Genomic DNA, 23,122 nt, shown 5'->3' with positions numbered 1-23,122 from the left:
AGCAACCAGGGCAGAGAGCTGCCCTTGTCACCCCTCTTCCCCCCAACAGAGGCCGCTGGAGGTGGTCCTGAGCAAGCTGGCCTGCTCTCCCACCAAACGAGTCCTGTGGGACCAGGATCTGGGGGCATTGGAGTCCTGCTTCTCAAAACAAGTGCCACTACTTGGGCCTTCCCTCAAGGTGCCCTCTCCTCCCAGCCAGCTGTTCTAGACACGGCTACCTTTCTGGGACGATCAAAACACGCAGGCAACGACTCGGGGCCGCAGCAGCCCAGCCAAGGGCTGCTGCTTTGTCCACCTGCATGCCTCATTTGTCCCCCCACCAAGCACACACCTCAGCCACACAGGGGCTTGCGAGACCTCCGCCTGTGCTGTCCCCTCTGCCTGAACCACCCTTCCTGGGCCTCTCCAGGCCACTGTCCCTAGCTGGCTGGCAGCCTGGCCCTGAAGCAGAATCACTGGTTTTCACCTCTGCCTCTACCTCGGGCACAGGACTGGGTACTCCTCAAGGGCTGGGCAGTCTTGGCTGCCTGGCGCAGCACCTGGTCTCTCCTGCACACCCCAAAGCAGCAGGGAGCCGCGGGGACGTGGGGCTTGCTCCCCGAGGGCCAGAACAGCACAGGCTGAGCCCCACCCCCGCACAGACCCAGAAAACCGGCCTCAGCATGGAAGGAGGTGGAGCAGCCATAAGCCGCGGGAGCCCGTGCGCAGAAGGCAGAGGCGCGGTCCACAGAACCCCCAACACACACACCCCTTTCTTTCAAGGGGCGTGGCCCCGGCACCCCACAGATGAGCCAGGGGCAGCTCCAGGCTCTCGGCAGCCACTGGAGCCCCTCTCTCCCCCGTTTCCCGGCTGCATCTGGGATTTCGCAGCGAGCAGGGCCTCCCTGGAGCCCCGCTCCCCCTTCCCTGAGGCAGCCCCGAGTCAGCCCCGCCGCCTCCAGCTATGCCACACATCAGGCCCGGGACTGTCCAGGAAGCAATCGGAAGCCTCCAAGGGAAGCGGGCTGACCCTGGAGAGGCCCCACGAGAGGGAGGCCGAGGAGGCCCAGGCGAGCGGGGCGGCCTCCCGGCGGCACCCGCACCGCCCCCTCCCAGCCTGGGAGCGCGGCCCTGCGGGCCTGGGGCAGACACGGCGCCCATCTCCCCGCGCCGCGGGCCAGAGGGGCGGGGGCGGGCGCGGGTCCCGAGGAAGCGGCTCCAACTTCCAGCCGGCGCCCTGAGGGCCGGCGAGGGCACAGCCCCGCACGACCTGCTCCGGCCCCAGCGGCCCTGCCCAGGCCGCCGTGCAGCCGGCCCCGGCCTGCCCGGCCCGGCCCTGCCGGAGGTCTGCGCTCCAGCCCCGGGCTCGGCCTGGGAACCCGCAGGGCCCTCCCGGCCGGGCCGCCGCAAACTTTCTCTCCCGCCTCGGAGGAGGGGGCAGCGCCGGCCCCCGTCCCCCGCGCCGCCTGGAGCGCTGCCCCGGAGTTGGCGGGCGGGCCGGCTGCGCGGGGCCTGGGCCGGTCCGACCCGGCCGGGCGTGGACACGGCGAGCTCGGCGCCGGCGCCGCGGCCGCGCCCGGACACACGCGGGCGCCGGGCCGGAACCGCAGGGACACGCGGACCCGCGGACACGCGCGCCGCAGTCCCCGCGCACACCCCTGCCCGCACGCCCGCCGCACGCCCCGCGCCCCGCCGAGGCCGCCCGCGCCGCCCAGGGCGCCTCCGCCGGCGCGCCCCCCGCCCGCCCGGCCCCGACCCCCGCCCGGCCCGCCGCGGGGAAAGTTGCGCCCCTACTCACGGGCTGCCCCGGGGCGCGCGCCGCCACCGGCCATCGCCGCGCCCCGCCGCCCGCGCCGCCGCCGCCCGCCCCGCCGCGGGGCCGCCGAAGCCGCGCAAGCCGCCCAGGCCGAGGCCGCCGCGCCCCGGCTCCGCTTCGTGGCCGCGCCGCCGCTGCCCAGCATGAATGGGGCGCCGAGCGTCGCGCGGATGCGGACCAGCCTCGCTCTCGCCGCCCGGGGAGCGCCGCGCCGCGCGCATGCGCCGCCCGGGGCCGGGGGCGGGGCCGGGGGCAGGGCCGGACGGGACGGGGCCGCCGGCGGCCTCCAGAGGGCGCTCTGCCCCGCGCCGCGCGCCTCCCGGGTCCACCGCCCGCCTTCAAAGGGCGACGCAGCGCCCGCCTTACTGGGTGGTGCGGGGGCCGGGCGGGGCGTCCCCGGAGTCCCCACCCTGGGTCGTCTTGTGCCGGCGTCCCAGAGGCAGGGCCCGGCCTCTGTGTGCCCGGGCTAGGAGCGCCAACTCCATTCAGGCAGGGTAAACTGAGGCCCGAGGAGGGAGAGCGCTATGCCCGGGGTCATGCAGGGCCGTGGGTCCCTGGCCCGTGGCCTCGGACCGCATCTATTGGTGGGTGGCCCCCCTCGCGGTGAGCCCCATGGCGCCCCCTGTCAGCTGGCCCGCACGACACCCCTGCGGCGCGTTAAATGATGGGGACGCTGCCTAAGGGGGAAGGTTCCCCCCAGAGTCCCCAGGTGGGGGAGTGGCGGGACGCGGACCCGGGGTCCCCCGAGCGAGGCCGGGTGGGCAGAGGAGTGCAGGGACGGGGACGGGGGGCCCCGGGGGCGGGGGACGCCCCACCGAGCGCGCCTGGCCCCACGGCCCAGCGGAGGGCGAGGGCAGTCCCCCTGTGACTGTGCCCATACAGCGGGCCTGCGCGTTGAGAGCCACCCCGAAGGTGGGGCATGGGAAGGGCTCCCCGCGCACGGCACAAGGCCACGGTGAGGCGAGGCGGCAGGAGCGCACAGTAACGGACTCCAAAGGACCAGAAAACCTCGTGGTGGGAGGGTGAGGGGTGGGGGAGAGCAGCAAGAGCCACGGGAGGGGGTTTTGCTGTGAGAACGTGGCTGTCATCCCTACGGAAGAGGAAACCCCCACAGTCCAGGATAAGGGACTTAGACCCAGCCAAGGAGTCCCTCCCATCTTGTCCCCCTCCCTCTCCTCACGCAGCCCCCATCCCAGTTTCTGAGGTAATCTTGGCCGCTTTTCTTTTGGGTTCTCCTGGCTTTTCTTTTGGGTTCGCCTGTGTGTATGTGTATCCGGGAGTGGCTCGCGCTCTGTTGTGCTTGTCTCGGGACATTGTGGCCATGCAATCTTCCCGCCCCGGCAGCCTGGCCGGTGCCCATAGGCAGTTTGTTCGCTCTGCTTTGTAGAGACCCCACATGTGGTGCCGATCGTCCCTTCCGCTGCTGCCGGGCGCCGTGTCCCCGTCCGGGCCACTGTGCCTCGAGCTGTGATGGACACCTCGTGCTGGCTCTCGGCTGCCTTAGACCCGTAGTGGATTGCAGGATCACTGGGCAGGTGCACGCTGAGCTTTGGTGGACACTGAAAAATAGTTTTCTCAAGAAACGGCCCCAGTTTGCACTCCCAGCAGCCCCTCCCTCATCAACACGTGGCACTGTCACTCATGAGTTCCTGACAACCTGGTGGTACACACTGGCTTTTCATTGTGGCTTTAATTTGCATGTCCCTGAATGAGAGTGAGCATCTTTTTCAAAAGTCCTATTTACTATTTTATTGAATAAGCGCTAATCTGGTGCTGACTCTACACAGGGCTCTGCTACATTTTACAGTTGGGTAAACTGAGGTGGGAGAGGGGAAGTGACTTCCCCAGCTGGTAGGTGGCAGAGCTGGGAGGCTAACCCTGGCAGTGTGTAGTCTGTGGTTCCAACTCAGCCACTCTGCTACAGTGCACACACACACCAGGCCAACAAGACCCGAGGTCCGTCCTACCTTCCTCGTGGACTTCTGAGCCACACACATCTGGGTGTGGAGCCTGGCTGGTTAAAGTACAGCGAGCCCCGTCTGCTCTCTCAGAGCCTCACTTTCCTCATCCGTGCGATGGACCTTGTGGCCCCCGGCAGAGCTCTGGTGAGGAGGCGTGAGGGGGAACGCCACCACGGGGCTGAGAAGATGCCCTCCCTGCCCACTCTGTGTGGGCTCCAGGGCTGTCCCCACCTCTGCCTGCTCCTCTGCCCACCTGTCCTCCCTGGGGCCACTGAGGGAGGCACCGCTCAAGGCCCTTCTCATTCTGTGCTCCACAGTCCCCAAGAGATGGGGCTTCTCCTTTGGGGTCCAGCCCCCTATCTCCAGCTGTCTCTGGGGCAAGCTCAGGAGGGCCGCTGGGATCTGGGTGGTGGCCAAGGTCGCAGTTAACCTGGCACCCTTACGTCCCACAGCTGCCCAACCAGGCACCCCACTGTCCTCCTGGACACCCTTCCCTCCCCCAGAGCTCGTACATGCCCCCGTTGACACCGCTTCCCTCCATCCCCGCTGCGCCCCCTCCTCCTGCTCACGTCACCTTTCTGGCGGCAGCAAGGTCTTTGTCTTTTCCAGATGGAAGTCTGATAACGTAACGCTCGCATCCTGCACGACCATCAGCTCCAGGAGGGCCTAGACCTGAGCGTGATGAAGAAAACGGCAAGATTTTCAGAAGACAATAAAGCAGATTATCTTTATGAGTGTGGGCTAGGAAAGGATTTGTTCAAAAAGATGTCAAAATAAATACATAAAGGAAAATATGGATGGCTTTGACTACCTTAAAATTGGTTATTTTTGTTCATTAAAAGTATGGAAGAGGGAATAGCAAGACAAGCCAGGATTTAGGGAAATATATTAGCAACACATATGTATACTTGAGGAAAGATGCATAGCCAGGACACAGAAGGAACTTCCCAGAATCAATAAGGAAAAGGCAACAATCCGTAGGAACATGGGGAGCAGCCCCCGACCGGCAGTTTGCTGGAGAGAAAATGGCAAATGACTATTGCTACGCCGAGCCCAGTGCTCTGGAGTTCCTTGGGTTCCAGGCTCTGGAGCTCTGTCCGTCCAGAGGCAGCCTCCTAAGTTTAGCTCGGAGCTGGTGTGTGTGTGTGCGCGCGCGCGCATGTGTCCTCACTGACTCTGTCCCACATCACAGGGGGGAAGTGAGTCAGCGGGCTGCTTGGGCTCTTCCCCTCTGGGTCTCCTCTGCGGTTTTTGCTTCTCTTCGCAGATGCAGTTCCAGAGGGCGTGGGGGATGTCGGCAGGTGTGGAGCCATTCCTAGGAACAGGCTCCAGTTGGGGGCGTTTGGGAGGAGGGTCTTCCAGTACCTGCCAACATTTCCACCACTAGCAGCTCCAGGGGCCGCGTCTGCATTTTGGTGACTCAGAGCTTTGTGTAAAAGTAAACTCAAGGGTGCATTCTTCCCTCCCCAAGGCCAGCCCCCACTGTTGCAGGGAGAGAGAGGCTTGGGGGAAGCACAGAGGGTCCCAGGCACCCCAGCTTCCTGGGGGCTGGCTGCTGAGCTCAAAGCCAGGGTCGCCCTGACTCCTATCTGTCCCTCACCCGCACGTCAGAACCAAATATTTCCAACTCCTTTTCTCACCTCCCCACTCCTGTCACCTCCTTCCCTGAGGATGTGGGGACCCTCCCTGGTCACCAGCTCCCACCCTGACCCTCACCACTCAGCTCTCCACCCTGTGGCCCAGAGGGATCTGAGAGAGGAAGGACCGTCCCCTGCTCAAACCCTCCAGGGGCTTCCTTCAACACATGGAACACCTCCACCCCACGGTCTGTGCACGCATGCACACACACATGCACACACACGTGAACACACGTGCGTATGGACACATGCATACACGATGGGATCAGGCACAGAGCAGGTGCTCCCTGGGGCTTCCTTGACCATAGGTGGGCACTTGCCCTGGGCTGGCCCTGAGCATGCAGTACCGTGGGGCGTCTTGGCTCATCCTCACCCTCCCCGTGGAAGCAGTGTGTCAGCTCAGCCCACTGGCAGCCACTGTGGATGTGGGAGTGAGCCACAGTCTCTGTTGCATTCTAGGAAGCCCACTCTGGCCACTGTGTGGAGAGGGGGTTGGGGGGCCAGCATGGATGTGGGGAGGCCTGTCCAGGGGCCAGAGACAAGGTGAGGCCAATGGAGGGGTGCGCACAGAGCCATCCCCACACCCCATGGCTTTGACCTGGTCCTCCCAAGCAGGAGGAGGGGGGCTCAGCCCATGCACAGACATTCTGAGGAGAAGACTGCTGGGACCCATCCTCGGCCTCCTCCCACCCCGTGTCCACTCTCCTCTCTCCCCCTGCCCCTACCAGTCAGGTGCTGTTGGTTGCAGGCGAGAGAAATCAACTGGGCTTAAGCTCCAAGGGGCATGTATTGGCTCACGTGAGCAGCAGGTGAGCATGTCTGGGTCTTGGGCAGAACGTGGCCATCCAGCCCTGGCACTCTCTTCCCATCTGTGGGCTCTGCTGGTCACTGGCTTCGTTCACACCCACTTGGGCCTCCTGTGCTTGGCGGCCTCAGCAGCTCCAGGCACTTCTTTCCCCTTAGCATTTCCCCTGGGAGAATTCCCAGAATGGAGCCTCAGTGAAGCAGGCTGGACGGTGTACCTCCCTTGAACCGGCCACCGTGGCCAGGGGGTAGAACGTGACTCCAGAGCCGGGGGTGGCATTGGGGAGTGGTTCCCCCAAAGGAAATCCAGGTGCTGTTATCAAAACAAGCAGGTCTGGATGCAGGACAGGCAAAGCATTCAGGGCCCGGGTGTCAGCAGGCCATCACCTGCCTGGTTGCTTCTCTCCCAGTGTGCCCAGCGTCCTTGCCGTGCTGAGAGTTTTTTGCTCCAAAGACACCTTCAAGCCTCAGTTCATTCCCCAGGCTGTGCCCTTGACCAGGAGTGCCCCACCTCCACCTTTCACCCTTCAAGGCCCAAGCTCCCACCCCCCCCACCCCCTCCAGGAAGGCCCCTCTCCACCTGTGAGCCCTCCTCAGGCTTCTCATCATTCTCTGTGCCAGGTGTGACCAGTTTGGGCTCAAGTCCATCGCCAGCCCTCCCCTGGCCTTGGGATGCAACCAGGTCACTGCTAATACTGCATTGCACAGACAGCACAGTAGCAGAGCACCGCCACCCTCCCACCACCACCACCACCACTCCACAGATACTCTCCAAGAGCACTGGAGGGGCTCAGCATCACCTCGTCCTGGGGCTGCAAACTCAGATGACTTCAGGGGCCAAGTAGGTGGATGTAAATAGTGACACAGGCTGAATCTAGGAGCTGGTGAGGGCTGGAGCCAGCCATGACCTGGAGGGCACCTGTTGTGTGTGGAAAGCATGGACAGACTCTCAGGCCAATGTTGAGTGGACAAGACCCAACAGTGAGAAGAGCCCAGCCAGCAGGCCTCCCGTTTGCAATCTATCTCTGGCTCAGTCTAGCTCTCACAGCACAGACCACACCCAAGAGGCACAGAGTGGGTGCTTGTCACCTTGGGGCTCACAGCCAGGTCGCAGATGATATCCCAAGGATGAGAGTCCTCTTCAGGGCGGTGGCCTCTGGAAAATCCATCCCTGCTACACTCTCTGTAGGGCCTAGTAGCCCTTGCACCCTACAGCCCCAAGAATCAGACCCCCAGGGATCAGGGAAGTAGCCTAGGTTTTCTTGTTTTGTTAAAAACCCCTGGGCTGAAGCGGGGAAGTGAGACCTGCCTCCCACCCAATGGTAATGGGACAGCGCCCTCTTTGCCCACCTGTGCAGGGTCAAAGGAGGCCAGCTATGAAACTGAAGGTTGCGATGCAACCCAGGGTGTCAGCACACAGTATCCCAAATGTGCAGGACCCAATCAAAAGTCACTCGTCATAGCAAGCACCAGGGGACTCTCAGCTTGCTTGAGAATCCACAGTCAACAGATGCCAACACTGAGGTGACGGGGGTGTTGGAATTATCTGACAAAGATTTTAAAGCAGCAATCATAAAAGGTGCTTCAGTGAGCAAGTATGAACATGCTTGAAGCACATGAAAATATACAAAGTATCAGCAAGGAAATCAAAGTTACAGAGAAGAACCAAATGGATATCTTAGATTTTATAAATACAATAATCAGAACAAAAAGCACAATGGATGGCTCCACAACAGAATAGAGGAGAAAGAGGAAAGAATCTGTGAACTTGAAGATAGAACAATAGAAATTACCCAGTCCAAAAAGTAGAGAGAGAATACACTGGAAGAAAAGAGTAAAGCCTCAGGAAGCTGTGTGGTATAAAAGATCTAATATTGTGTCATCCAAGTCGCAGCAGGAGAGGAGCAAAGCGGTTGAGACTGAAAGGTTGTCAAAGAAATAATGGTTGAAAAGTTCCCAAATTTGGCAAAAGACGTAAACCTACAGATTCAAGGAGCTGAATGAACCCGAAATGGTATAAACCCAAAGAAATCTGTGCCAAGACATATCATCATCAAACTTCAAAAACTGAAGACAAAAATCCTTGAAAGCAGTGACAGATAAACACACCTTCCCTATGAGGGAAAACAGTTTGAATATCAGAGATTTCTCATCAGACACCATGGACGCCGAGAGGAAGTGGAACGACATTTTAAGTGCTGCAAAGAAAAGAACTGTCAGCCATGAATTCTGTAACTCGTGCAAATGCCTTTTAGGAAGCAAGGGAAGACAAGACATCCTCACATAAGGAGAAAACAAGAGAATTTGTCACCAGCAGACCTACCCTGAAGAATGGCTAAAGGCAGTTCTCTAAACAGAAAGAAAATGATCAAAGAAGGGATCTTGGGACATCAGGGAGGGATAAAGAACCACGGGCCGAGTGTCCTCGAAAGCTTTCTCAACTACATGGGATGGTTGAAGCAAAAATTGTACCACTGTCTGATGTCTCGGAGCAGTGAGAGGGGACAGCTTAGATAGTTACATTATAAATGGGGAAGGGTAAAGGGATGTAAACAGAGCATGGATTTCCACATGTCATCCAAACTGGGAAAAGCCAGTAGACTGAGGCAAGCACATATGTAGAATGTAATCCTTAGAGCAACCATTGCGAATCTGTGCAAACAGATGTGCTCAAAAACACTACAGATAAACCAAAATGGAATTCTAAAATGTGTTCAAGCAACCCGCAGGAAGGCAGGAAAATGAAAACAGAAAGAAAAAACAAAATAAAACCAAAAGTCAAATGGCAGACTTAGGCTCTAACATAGCAATAATTACAGAAAATGCAAATCGTATGATTCCATTTATATAACATCTTCGAAATGACAAAATTATAGCAATGGAGAACAGATTTGTGGTTGCCAGAGGTGAGGGTTGGTGGGTGGAGGGGAATGTGGCTGTAATGGGCAGCACAAGGGAGGGACGGTCCTGTATCTTGATCACAGGGAAGGCTACATGAATCTACACGTGTGATAAAGGACACAGAACTGGACACACACATTGCATCCATGTCAGTGTCCTGGTTTTGAAAGACAGATATTGTTCTATAGTTACGTAAGATGTGCCCACTGGGGAGGCTAGGAGAAGGTGTGGGGAACCTCTCTGTACTGTCTTTCCAACTTCCTGTGAAGCTATCATTACTACAGATTATAATTATTTCAAAATAAGAACTTAAAAAAATACCTCGGCTGTTGCTTTTACCCCAGGCCCAGCTCTGCTGCCAGCACTGCCCCTCCAAGCCAAGCCTGTCCCGTGGCCCCTGTGGCTGGGGCAGGTTGGACAGCAGATGGTTCTGCCTGGGCCCCCCAGAGAGCTCACAGGCCAGCAGGGCATCCCATGCAGCAGAGGTTACCCGGGAGTCCTGGGGATGCCCCGTCCGCGGTCTCCCGACCTCGTCTGCTTGTTCTCCAGGCCTCACAGCTCATGTCTCTCTTCAGAGAAACTTCCGATTCCCTGACATAAGATGCACCGCAGGCACATTCCCCCCTTCGGTTCATTATAGCACTAATTCCCGCGATATTCTCTAAGTCATTTATTACCGGGGCCCCTGGAATGGAAGTCACCAAGGCCAGGGACCTCATCCTTCTTGTAACAAGTGCAGGTGGACAGGCTGTAAGGGTTTGGGGGATGTATTCACTATCTGTTGCTTCATAACAAGTCACCCTAAAATTGAATGGCTTAAAACAGCAACCATTTATTATCTCTCATGGTTCTGTGGGGAGTTCGGAGGGCACAGCTGGGGATGCTGGTCTCTGCCCCACCGTGTCTGAGGCCCCAGCTGGGAGATGCCCTCTCCCGGCCGTGCCCTCCCAGACCCGTCTCCAGAGAGCTCTCTCCAAAGGTCCTCTCGGTGGCTGTGCACCCCTTCCCTGCGGATGTGGTTGGGTTCAAGGGTAGGCGTGGAGATGAAAAGGGAAGTTGGAATTTCTGGGGAGTCTTTTTGAACTACCAATGTCCCCGTCTGTGTCAGCCCTCCTGGGAAAACCCTGCTGTGGGCGGATGGCCCCATCACAGCTGGGGGTCCGCTCAAAAGAGCACAGGCTTTGAAGGCAGAGACACGGGGCCCAGCCCTTCCTGGGCTCTGCTCCAGCTACGTCCCCGCCCCTCAGTGTCTTTTCTGGATCATGGGGCAAGTGGTGCCGCCTCCCCAGGGCGCTGTGAGGACCAGAGAAAACTTGTGGACGCCGCCCGGGCAGAGAGCTCTCCCCCAGGCTCCTCATTCAACCTCAACACCACCGGGCAGGGAGGGGCTGCAACTATCCCCTTTCCACAGACGAGGAAACTGAGGCACGGAGAAGTACAGTAACGTACCCCAGCCCCTGTGTTGACTGCCCCAGGCCAGCCCTCTGCAGCAGCCTAGGCCATGCCCGTTGCCCCTCCACCCCCTCTCCCTGCCTCCCGCACGCTTCGTCATAGGGAATCTGTGATTTCCCTAATTTACCAGGAACTTTGCACAGGAGGCTTGTTCCCTCTGTCCCCATGAGATCACCTTGCTGACCTTACCCAGTCAGCCCCAGGACAGGCTCCTCCTCTTCTGGGAAGGCCATGCTGAAGCACCCGCCCACCTGCCTGGTCAGAGCAGCCCTGCGCTCATGGGTCCTGGACCTCAGCATCCATGTCACCACGTTCTGGGCCTGTGTCTCTACCAGGTCAGAAGCAGAGGTGTCACAGGGTGCCTGGCAGGGAACGTGTGAAAAGTGGATGAGACCAGCCCACCTCCCCTGTGTCCTCAGTGAGTAAGGCCGTGGCCAGGACAGCAATGCAGTCCACCATCCTGGGTACCAGCAAAGCGGGGTGAGTGAGGGGCTGGGACCTGAACACACCACCTGACTCAAGCTCTACTCACGGTAAACCCCCTCCAGGGCAGGCAAGGCTTTTGTGGTGCAAGGGACAAACACCAGGGGTGACATTCAAAATATTTAACAGCCAATCAGAGTGGACACCAGACATAAACAATGGATAGGACCAGCCTTGACAAAAACCTAGCTTGCTTCATCCAAAGGGACATTCACTGACTTGCTTCTCTGAAAGGTCCAAGGATGTCTGACTTCAGGCATGGCTGAATCCAGGGGCTCAATAATGTCATCAGGTATCTATTTCTTGGCTCTGCCTTCCTCTGTGTGCGTTCTCAGGTGTGCTCTTCCTACCTGTTGGCCAAAACTGCCCCAGCAGCTCACTGGACCTACTGGAGTCATGGGATTGACCTCTCACCTCTCGACTGCACACTGTAAGCTGCTGCCACCTCCAGAACCCTTTACCTCCAAGAGGTCTGGCCTTGTTTTTTCCACAATTAAAACAGGCCTTTTAATTATTAAAATATGATCATGGTGAAAAAAACCCGAAGCAGTGCACAAAAGGATACACAATGGACCGTTGTCTTTCTCCGGCTGGGCCCCAGCTCACCACCTGGGAGCAAACTTGTCACCAGTTTCCCTGTGTCCTGGCAGAGCCATCGGGCACTGTCACAGGCAAATGCAGACACCCATGGATTTTCTCGCCTCTCTGTTTTCTCAAAAGATACAAACTGTACACCCTGCTCTGAGCCTCCGTTGCTTTTTTCTCTTCTCTTACCAACAGATTTTTGGAGATCATTCCACAAGAGCTACCTCAAGATACCTCCCTCTCCCTCTTGAACATCACGTAAACGGAATCATCCAGCACTGTGGCAGACACACCCGGGGTGCCCCCAGTGAGTCACACTTTTGTACAAGCCCTCCCCTTAAGTGTGTGACTTGCTTCTACCCCATAGGATGGGGTGAAGGTGAAGGGCCATCTCTCTGGGGTTTCCATGAGTCATATAAGAGATTCCCTTACTGGCTTTGAGGAAGTGAGCACCTGGTTGAAGGAGGGCCTGTGAGAGTCACGTGGCAGGGGGTGGCCGGTGGCCTCCCTCCCACAGCCACAAGGGAAGGAATGTAGCCAACAGGCAGCCGGGTGAGCTTGGGAGAGGAGCCCAGCCCCGCCACACCTTGGCTGCAGCCTTGAGACCCTGAGTGGGGGCCCAGCTTGGCTGTGCCGGGGCTCCAGACCCGGGCACATGTGGGAGATGGTGTGTGGTCGCAGGCTGCGAGGCTTGTGGTAAGCTGTTAGAAAGCTAATACAAGCGTGGACTCCTCCCCACCTGGCTTCTCTCACTCCTCGAGACGTGAGATTCATCCATGTCATGTGGCGAGTTCTAGTTTGTTCTTTTCCATTGCTGGCTGGTATTTTATTGCATGAATAAACTACAATTTACCGGTTCCGGTGTCCACGGACGTTTGGGTTGTTTCAACTCCTTGGCTGTTATGAATAAAGCCGTATGAACATTCCTCTACATACCATTTAGGCAACATACGTTTTCATTCTCTTGGGTATCCACCCAGGAGTAAACTTGCTGTGTCAGAGTGGCTGTTGAACTCTACAAGAAACGGCCCAACCATTTTCCAAAGTGGTCTAATCACGCTGTACTCCCCGCAGCGGTGGAGGAGGGTCCCTGTGGACGCTCATGCTCACCAGCACCTGGTGTTGTCTGTCTTGTAATGTTGCCATGGGATGGTGTGCAGAGGTATTTCTCTGTGGTTTGCTTTGCCTTTCCCTGATGAGTCATAAGGATGTGCAGCATTTTTTTCATGTTTGTTGGCCTCCCCTGAGAGGTTCCTGATATTACTTTGTCGGCTCTAGAGCAATGTCTTATCTGCCCGTAAACCCCAAGCTGGAGCTGGAGATGGAGCTGGAGCTGGAGGGAAAGAGAAACTGTTGATAAGGGGAGAATTGCCGGGGCACTTCCCAGAGCCCAAGAAGGAAGGCAACAGAGAACAGAGCCAAGAGACAGAAGGATGGAGGCCAGGTCCCAACCACTGTGTTTAAGCTCTCAGACGCAGCTATGCCTGAAGCTTCCTCTGGACTTTTCAGTCGCGTGAGCCAACACACTCTTTTTGCTCACGTCGGTTTGAGCTAGGGTTCTATCACCGGTGCTCACGGGGCCTGTCTGACTACCGTCTGCCCAGACTCCAGCTCTCCAGGACACTGACATTCATGAGACCCACTGAGCTTTGGAAGGGAAGGGGGGGCTCTCTGAATTCCAGGTGCTCTCCAGCCCTCCCTGCTGTGGTCTGTACCCCACTTCATTACTGCATGTGTTTTGAGGCTGAATAACCATGTAATTGGTTTATCTGTTCCATAGTCAAACTTCGGGAAATAAGTTCTTCATAATTAGTTGATGTTTAGTTAACGAGAATAACCAGCCCATTAAATTTAATGAGGCAGGTTATCAGGTATGAAGTGGAAGTGTTTTTCCTTAAGAGCAATCTGGATTTGGCCGTGCTGGTACCAGGCCAGGGAGATGCTGGCAGCTGCCTTGTCGGGGTGTGGGAACCCCCAGCGAGTGGGGGCACAGGTGCGTCCTGTCCTCACAGGAAGCAGTAACCCCCACTCCTGGAGCTCCCGGCCCCTCTCCTGTTTCTCCATTTCACAACACCTGAGATCACTGGTTTTATCTTCTCGGTCTCCCTCACGGGTCTCCAAGCTCCTAGGGGGCAGGCTTTCCCTCTGTTCTGCTCAATGCTGTATCTCCAGCACCTAGAACGACAGTTGCACGTAGCACACATTTGGTGCCAATGTCTGTTGTGTGGAAGATGAATAGCTGGGACGCCTCCTGCCACTGTGCTCCCCCAGACTCTGGGGTCTCCATGCTGCACGCTTTGGCCCTGTCTTGTCCCTCTCCCAACGCCACCTTTTCAGGAGGCTTCATCTCCCTCACCGCCCCAGTGGAGCAGGCGGGAAAGGCCCTCTATTCAAGGAGATCCAGACTCTGCCAAGGGCTCAACCACGGGGCCGGACAGCCCCCGGGAAGGGAGGGCCCAGGCTGTGGAGGGCTGCACCCGCCACGTGTATTCAGGAGGAATCAAGCTTGGGGGCTACTGAAAAATGTTCAGGTCAGTTTAGAACAACAGAAAATAGAGTTAATTATAAAAAAAGAAAAGAAAACACACCCATAATCCTATCCCCTGGAGAAAAGCACTGTAACATTTTGGCATATAACCCTTCTGGTCTTTTTCTTTGTGTGTGTGTGTATTTTTCTTGCGTGTAGGTGGTATTTTTTCATCCAGAGAATGGGTTCACATGGTATATACTCCTTTCTTTCTTAGAGTGCTGGAGCTCCATGTTGTAGACATGCCCGGTGTCACCGTCGTTAGTGGCTGTGGCGCTATCTCAGGGGCGTATCTCGTTTTGTTGGCTGTCTCTCCTCATGGTGGATGTGGAGCTTGGCCCCAGTGTGCTGCCATTGTTATAAACACGATGACAGACGAGCAGCCGCTTCCCCTGGCCCACTCTGGCTCAGCCTTGACTCCTCAGAGAAGCCCTCCCTGACCCCAGGCCTGGCACCCTGGGCCCCGAGCTCCCAGGGCCTCTCCCTGGGGGCCTCGTCCCAACTGCCCTCCACTATCAGCTTTCCTGTGGACGAGGAGCCCAGGGGCACGGACCAGTGGCTGCGATTGTTTCCCAGTACCTATGATCTGAGAACAAAGCAATGTCAGCTCATTGGGCTCCCGAGAAGCCAGCTCTGAGGCCGAGATGAGGCTGCAGGACGTACAGTAGGGAGTGCCCTGGGCGTCAACACTTACTGGTTAGGGGAGGGAGCAGAGGGCAGAGCAAGCTGGGCTGCCAAGCAGTTTCATGAGGCCATGCCCAGCTCTCCGGTCGGGACTCTTCCAGGTCGCTCCAGGTTGGGGTGCAGGAGCCTGGTCTTTATACCCCATCCCATCAAGCAGTAATTGGATGCACGCCCTGGTCCGCCAGGGCGCGACTTTGCTGAGGTGGCTCCTCGGCCAAGGCACTTCACAGAGAGGACTCATAGAGGGCTGTCTGCCAGCAGCTGGCCCTGCAGGGGATCGGGTGGCAGGTCCCCTGCACTCACGCTTACTAAGCACTAACTGTGGGGACACCTGTCTTCACAACCCCCTCAGAGATGGCCTATGACTGTCTCCCTTTCACAGATGAGGAGACAGAGACTCAGAGGCTCAGGAACTGCTGCCGGGGGGCTCAGAGTCGGTGCTGAGTCTGTCTGGCTGCGAGGCTGCACTCTGAATCTCTGCATCCTGCTGCCGAACAGGCACGCCAGAGACTGAGCGAGGGCCAGGACCCACACCCCAGGACACGGCACCTTCACACACTCTGAGTTCCTTAGGACAGATCCTTAGAGCCACTGAGCTGCCGTCACCGGGCAGAGGGTGCACACGTCCCCAATCGCTGACGACGGCTGTGGATCTGGCCATCTCAGCTCACGCATTTTGCTGTGTCAGGCGCACACGTACTGAGGATTTCTAGGTCTTCCTGCAAGTCGCCCTGCTATTATCTGAAATGTCCCCTTTGCTGCCCACAGCACTCCTTGTCTTGAGGTCCACCTTGTCTGATACTAACACAACTAGCAGCTCTCTCAGTGTTCTTTAGTTGTCAACCAACCTATGCCCTCATAATTAAAGTGACGTCTCCTGTAAACAACACATGGATGGAGTATGTGTGTGTGTGGTTGTTTGCTTGTTTTTTTTTTCATTTTTTTGTGAGTTTGCATACTTTAAAAGGCTTTTTTTTTTTGGTGAGGAAGATCAGCCCTCAGCCAACATCTGTTGCCAATCCTCCTCTTTTTCCTGAAGAAGATCGGCCCTGAGCTAACAGCTGTGCCCATCTCCCTCTATTTTTTTATATGTGGGATGCTGCCACAGCAGGACTTGATGAGCGGTGAGTAGGTCTGTGCCCAGGATCCAAACCCGCGAACCCTGGGGCCGCCGAAGTGGAGCGCGTGAACTTACCCACTATGCCACCAGGCCGGCCCCTAAAAGGCTTTTGATGCATTTCACCAAACGTGTGCTCCTGAGTGGCTTGGTGAGTCACCTTCTCCAGCAGTGGCCGCAGCGCAGGGCCCTCCCCACATCTGCAGTGACATCCTGCCCCCTCCTGTGTCCACTGCCTCCAAGCCCTGCTCTCGCCCCCACCCCAGCCACCGGCGATGACTTGGATGTCAGCACCGTATTCACACCGGCAGGGGTGGCAGGGTCGTGGGGGCATGAGGTGGTGGTGTGTGGCTGAGACAGGGCCGGCCTCTCCCAGTGTGAGGAATCAGCACCTCACAGGAGGTCCTGCCCCAGGGCTCATGGCCACGTTGGTGTTGATGGCCGGTTCAGACCCTGCCTTGGCATCACTGGGGCCTCTCCAGGTCGGTAATGATGATGGGAGGAATGAACTCTAGCCATTTCTTCTGCTAAGGGCCACACTCCCCATCCAGGAAGCCAGACGAGGGGAAACGGTGCAGGACTGGCCCTCTCAGCTGGGCCCCTAGAGCAGGGCGCAGTCAAGCCCTTGGCCATCCCTGGGCCTGGCCCAGCACACAGCCAGGACCTGGCCTCCAACAGGAGGTGCAGTGTCAGCACTGAGCGCTGTGTGATCTTGAGCAGGTTACTCACATTCTCTGTACCACGGTCTCCTCATGTGTAAAGGGGGGCAATAATGGCAGTAACTACCCTAGAGGGTGGTGGGACTTGACACAAGTCAGTGTTTATAAAGGGTGTGGGAGAGTACCTGGCACACGGTAACTGCCGGCTAGGGTTGAGGATTGGTTCCATTCTCTGCAAGCTGTTCATCACGTGCCAATACAAGCTGTGAATGCACACAGGTACGTGTGCACACCCGCCATCTGCGCCCACTACTCACACCCACCCACGCACAGCACACGTGTGCACACACCCACTCAGCACACCTTAGAGGGTCCGCGTAAGTGCTTCCTGGGACCTGGTTGTGGTTCTGGGTCTCAGATCCACTCCTCCACAGCAGGCGGCAGCTCCAGGCTGCCCGGCCCTCCGACTCCCACTGGGTTCAGCTGTGGAAGCAGGAATGGAGGTGGGAGAGTGGGAGGAGGGGAGAGGCCAGAGTACGTCTGCCTTCTCAGCCACAAGCAGCCACCTTTTGCAGCAGCTGTGTCCTCTCAGTGGCTCCAGCTCCCTGAGCAGGGCCCCTGTGGTGCCAAATTCCAATGGGTGACCCCACCTCTTCCCTTTGTCCCTCCAGCTCTGGGGGGATGGGAGCGTCCTACTCTGAGGAAACTGCTAATTCCTGGGTTATTACACCATCCCATTTAGGTTTTCAGCTCCTCCACCTCCTTTGTGATAAACTCCCTGCATTCAATTCCCTCTGTTCAAATAATCACAGTGCTTTCTGGTTTCCTGGTTGGAATGGATGTCACAGCCAACATCATCATATTTAATCCCCCAGCGAGTGGGTGGGATGGGTATTAACACTCCCTTTCAACAGTCATGCAGTGGGAGCTGAGCCCAGGAACGTCTGCTTCCAGGTCCACACCCCACTGGATACCCCCTCACCCATGTGATGCTCTCTCAGGCCTGCTCTCATTCCTACCATGTATGGCCACGTGGAGGGACTGGAGACACAGGTCCACACTTAAGCATGCCATGCACAAATGCACACACATATGCGCATGCACGGCCCCCCTACACTCACACTCCAATACAATGACACGGATGGCTCTGGACACACACCTCCTAAGTTCCCAGTAGGGGAGGGATGGAGATCAGGCAAGGGAAGCTTGGTTCTGACACCAGGGGATTCAGGGAAATGGGCTGAGATCCAGCTGGAGAGAGCCTGGGAGCATTAGCAGGTGGTGAGCATGGCTGGCTGCCTGCGCACAAACACAAGTACAAATGCACATCTGTGCACACACACAGATGGACAAGTCACAGAGACCTGTGCACATACAGATGGACAAGTACATACAGACCTGTGCACACACACACAGCTGCCCCCAACTGACTCCTGGGTAGGAGGATAGAGTCTGAGAGTTATTCCTGTGAGATCTGGAAGTTGGACAAAGCCCTGGCCACAGGCTTCTGAGGGAGTCTCAGAAGGGTCTCAGCAGTTTCCAGCTCTGATGTCACCTAAGGTCAGTCAGCCAGGTGAACTGCCATCCCACTGGGCTGACCCCACAGGGGGCCAGCCCCTCCCTGGGCTGCCAGGCGAGGTGAGGGGAGGCTCAGGCCAGGGCGCCCTGACCCCTACCCTGGCCACTCACCTCCGCATGTTGGCTGACCGTCTCCTTGCGGGTTTGGTAAACTGACCCACACCTTCTAGAGAGGGCATCTCTCAAAGCTCTTTTCCTCGCAGCCAGCATGCAGTGTGGCTGAATAAAACTGCCTTGTGCTACCTGCCCAGACAACTGGACACTGCTAAGCCTCAACTCCCACTTGAGCTTTGCATGTGACAATCTGGGATGTGCAGAGATGTTTGGGCTGCAAAGCCTGAGTCCAGATCGCAGGCTCTTAGCTCCAGATGGCTTGGGACTCTCCAAAGGAACCCTAGCAGGACATCCAAGGTCACCAGCGGAGCAGTCAGTGGATCAGAAGCTCCACCCCAAACTCCTCCTGCTGCCTCACACAGTACCAGGCCAGGCCGGAGTGCAGCCTGGGTGTGGTCAAGGCACCCTAGCTGGGGATCCTGCCAAGGTCACGGACTGGCGGGCCAGTGTTTGGACACCAAGTGAGCAGCAGACCACATCCCAACCCAGGTGTCATCTGCCTTTCTCAACTCCCGGTCTCCTTTGTTGAAGTCCGTAGAATCACCAGCACTCAATGCAGAAATTTGGAAATCATCCTTGATCTACCACACACCCACTCAAATCCAGAGTCCTGCCAGTTTCAGCTCCTAAGCCTTGCCCTGGTCTGTCCCCTGACCCGTCCACCGTCCTCCCATGGTTACCCTGCCCTCAGGTGTCCTGTGCCCCTCAAACCCTCCCTCCCCCAAGAGCCAGGGAGGTGTCATTCAGAGGCACTGGACAGTGCTGCTCCCTGCTGGAGAGCCCCTGCCCTGCCCAGCCCCCATTTTGCTCTCTGCAAATGCCCACCTGGGCGTGGCCTGTTCTCCCCCAGCCTGCGTTGGGGATCCCAGTCATCCATGCAGATTTCACGCTGGAGCTCAGAGAGCCTCTGTCAGGAAGCTGGCCTGTTCTCCCTGCTCCCTCCCTGGAAAGAATTGCTTTTCCCTCATTTCATCTCACACCCGCTTCTGGGTGGCCTTTTGCTGCTGCAGCATAATTATGGATTTCCATGCCTGTCTTCCCTGCTGGGCCCAGTCCTCCCCGAGGGGAGCAGCCTATCTCACTCTGCCTGCATTTCCAGGGTCTGGCACAGGGCTGGACACAGAGGCGGCAGTGGTGACTGTCTGCTGCAGAGAGAATGACTGAGGACCAAGACACGAGCTTTATTTGTTTTCGGACAGTTGCACATACTCTATTTCTTAAGCACATGGCACAGAGGCATCCTCAGGCGCCAAACGGGGGATGGCCGGGCATGATGGCTGTGGCCCAGGGGTCTGTGGACTGTGGTTCCATCACCAGACCCTTCTTCAGGGCTCCAAGTCACTGCCAGGGCCAGGAGTGATGGCTGCTCCTCAACCCTACAAAGGAGAACAAGTCAGAGTTCAGTCACAGCCCACTTCTGCCAGGACCTGCACATCCCCCCGGCCTCGGCTCCAAGAGGGCCCCAAGTTCTCGAGTGCCCCATGAGTGCAACCCTTTAGTGGAAGCTGTCCTCCCCAGCTGGTCCCCGAGACCTCGGACTGGGCCTCTTCACCTCTACGCCCAGTGCCCACTCAGCACATGCCCACAGCGACCAGCTAACATGGGCCCTCTGCTCGTCTGACCTCCCCACCCCACCCCATGTAGAGACAGCTCTCAGCCCAATTCTCCTTTGCCCCACTGAGGTCTCCCCTCTGTTCTCTTACTTAACCACTCAGAATATCCTAAGTGAAACCACTTGGAGAGTGTGCTCTGGAATGTACGAGTCCTCCCGATCAGGCTGTTGCTTGCTGGAACCTGCTTCGAGGCACTATCCACATCCACACACATGCACACATCCCTGGGCTTGGAAGGCACCCCACAGGTGCTGGGGCTTGTCCCAGGAGCTCTGGGGAGGTGCCCCCTGCCCCAGCTCCTGACCAGGTGGGCCTCTGTCCTATACCCACTCCCTCGCTGCCAGACACAAGGGTTCCTGCCCCCCGGCCACTTCCAGAAGCAAATCACTATTAGGGATCCTTTAACTCGCCATCTCTGGCGGAGTCTGGCTGAGGGCAGCGGGAGTTTCTCAGGCACTTGCTGCACTGCACGCACAAGGTGCAACCTGAGTGTCTGCGCACCGAGGCCCTGCGGGAGGCGGGCCGAACACGCTTTCCCCGAAGGAAGGCTGCAGACGCAGCACGGTGGGAGCAGGCCGGCCTCTGCGGCTGCCAGTTGCTCAGTCTCCAATTTAGGCTTTAATAATGCCAGGGGGTGGGGGCCAGGAAGGAGGGAGCCAGGCCTGGCAGTGCCCCAGAGCCTCTCTCAAGCGTGCTGGAGCTACAGAGAACACACTGGAGTTAAATGCAATCTGTCTTCCTTTGTAATCACATTTTTGCCTCGGTGCAATGAAGATATATTGGTGAGATGTGTTTGTTAAAGATATACCCTGCTGTGGGGAGGGGGCTGAAAACTGCCATGGCCCTGGGGCCCGGATGGAGCGAGGGAGGACAGAGTTGGGGCTGGGCTGGACAAGGGCTCCGCCAGGGAGCCAAGGGGGCCACAGCACAACCCCAAGTCTTTCCCTTGGGAAAAGTTAGGTGCATGGTGAGCAGGGGCTTGGAACGGCCCTTTGATCCCGGAAGGAGAAAGGATTGGTGTACTGGCCTCCACAAAGACCTTGGTAGATGTGGAGGGGCACGAGGAGAGCCACCCGTTCCCATAGCCCACACGGCGTGGTCCAGCGCAGCTGGCCCAGCTCCCGGCTCCTTCTGTCGACAATACCACAGGGACGGATGGCAGTGTCTTTCCTGCTCAATCTGAAATCGAGCAAACGGCTTTCCATGCTCCACAACGGGGCTACTGGGCTCTGTTCTGTTCTCCTCGCTGTGTCCCTGAGCCCAGAGCCGATGCAGGGCAGCAGGTACTGGTCTGGGTTGTACCCAGCCCGGGGCGAGTGTGAGCAGGGCAGAGCTGCGGCCCGAGCTGGCAGAAAAGTGAGGAGGGCTCTGGAGAGGCTGGGCTATTGAGCAGAAGATTCCACCAGACCAGGCCCGATGGCCACTTGACCTCAGACTTCAGCCTTTCCACCACCAAAACCTACAGCAGCTTGTCTCCTACTCACGCAAAAGAGGCTTTTCCAGGGGAAGAATGTCCCGTCCTACCGTCCCACCGTCCTACTGTTCTTTCAACAAACACACCAGCCCTCTGGCGAGCTCCAAGCCAAGTGCTCCAGGAGTGAAGGCCATGCCCCTAGGTGGGGGTTGCTGTGTCAGGGTGGGGAGGAACCAGGCCCAGCCTGGAGCAGTTAAGGGAGGGACTGAGAAGGGAGACAGAATTGTCAAGAAGAGGAACAGGAACTAGGGGAGGTAGGAGGAGGGCAATGGGAGCTGGCTGGGAGGGTTAGGGAAGGAGGGCAAGGCCTTGGGACCATGTCTCAGGGGAGGGCCGCTGCCAGCCTCAGCCCTCTAAGACAGGCCGCAGTCCCCCTGAAGCAGGACTGGGGAGTGCAGGAGACCTGGGCCCACCGTGCCTCCTCCACTCACTAGAGGCTGGGCCCTGGCATGCCACTTTGGACAGCACAGGACTGTGGGGACAGAGAAGGACCCTCAGCCTCTCACCCTCTCAGGCTGGCAGCACCGCTCCCCCACTTCCCCAAACCCGACGGCTCTTCCCCCTTCCACAGGGCTGTCCTTGCCCTTCCACGACCCCTACCCTGCACCGAGGCCCTCTTCCGTGCTCCCACCCCCAAGTGCCCAAAGGTAAGAAGTGGGTGGCCCATGCATGCCCTTAACTAGGTGGCCGGCCCCTTGAAAGTGGCACCTGACTTTACCCAGTGCTGCTCCCATGCTCAGCCTAGTGGGGCCCAACAACCACATGGCCCCCTTTTCGTAGTCGAGATGGCCAAGAGCCCTCGTGGGAATGGCCGGGCAGAACACCCGAACCAGGAGGTGACTGAGGACGTCTAAGGCCTAAGAGTCCCTCCCTGTGCAAAGGCAGAGACCTGGAGGTTAGCAAGTCTGACTTGGCAGACAGACGCAGACAGAGGCCAGCACTCGGGGTGCCCGTCCCACGCCCCCACAGCGGGCCAGGAGGGCACGGCCCGGCCTTACCTTGTGGGCGGCGCTCACGCAGTGCTGGTAGGCCTTGACCAGCTCGGAGCACAGCAGCACCTCCTGCAGGTGGTCGTGGTAGCAGCGGAGGATCTGGGCCTGCAGCCCTGAGCACACGGGCTCCAGCCTGCGGGGCCTGCGGGGACAGAGAGCAGGGGCCTGGGGCTCGGTCCCAGTGGACAGGGGAGGGAATCGGCTTACTCACTCAACACCACACGTCAGACCTCAGGCTAGGCACCTGCTGGCCATCAGCGTCCAGTTACCCCTCAGAGAGAAGCAGGGGGAGGCAGGGAGTCAAGCACCGCGGGGGCTGGGGCTCATGCAGCAGCAGACGCTGAGAGGATGGGGCCGGGGGTGGGGGCTCTACCCGGCTCTTGCCCTAACGGGAGAGGGGCCAAGGAGGCCAGCCAGAGGACCCCGAAGCTGTGCTCGCCGCCTTCCAGGGCCCCTCCCACCTGAGGTGTCCACCGACTGCGACCCAGCGATTATACACACTGCAGCCATTTTCTCATACCAAGTCGTTTTTCTGATTTCAAAGCTAATACATGCACAATGAGGAAAACTACAGAAATATCTAAAAAAGAAATAAAAATTTTCAAAATCTCACTCTTAGAGATAACCACTGCAGTATTTTGGGGGTACTTTACTATTTTTTCTTTCTTCGTTTATCAAAGTAGGTTTAGAACCTACAAAAATGAATATGTCCTCTTTTTAAAAATACGAAACAGAAACAAAAAAAG

General features: G+C 57.8%; 2 protein-coding genes across 3 annotated transcripts in view; both read right to left on the bottom strand.

The window, feature by feature from the left end:
* The window catches only part of PLXNA1 (plexin A1), a 55,560-nt gene extending 53,643 nt beyond the window's left edge, over positions 1–1,917 (bottom strand). Inside the window, exon 1 of the mRNA XM_058566809.1 lies at positions 1,778–1,917. The gene's annotated coding sequence lies outside the window, so the exon portion shown is untranslated. The remainder of the gene's footprint in view (positions 1–1,777) is intronic.
* A 17,531-nt stretch (positions 1,918–19,448) lies between these two features.
* CHCHD6 (coiled-coil-helix-coiled-coil-helix domain containing 6) overlaps positions 19,449–23,122 on the bottom strand; it is a 268,755-nt gene continuing 265,081 nt past the window's right edge. For both annotated transcript variants that reach the window (XM_058566791.1, XM_058566801.1), the window contains 2 exons: positions 22,383–22,518; positions 19,449–19,673 (listed from right to left, as the gene is read on the bottom strand). In XM_058566791.1, the coding sequence (XP_058422774.1) occupies positions 19,668–19,673; positions 22,383–22,518 (142 nt within the window). In that variant the 3' untranslated portion in view covers positions 19,449–19,667. The remainder of the gene's footprint in view (positions 19,674–22,382; positions 22,519–23,122) is intronic.

Source organism: Diceros bicornis, chromosome 2 (genome assembly GCF_020826845.1).
Source record: "Diceros bicornis minor isolate mBicDic1 chromosome 2, mDicBic1.mat.cur, whole genome shotgun sequence".
Classification (NCBI taxonomy): domain Eukaryota; kingdom Metazoa; phylum Chordata; class Mammalia; order Perissodactyla; family Rhinocerotidae; genus Diceros; species Diceros bicornis.
This window is presented reverse-complemented; position numbering and strand designations above follow the sequence as displayed.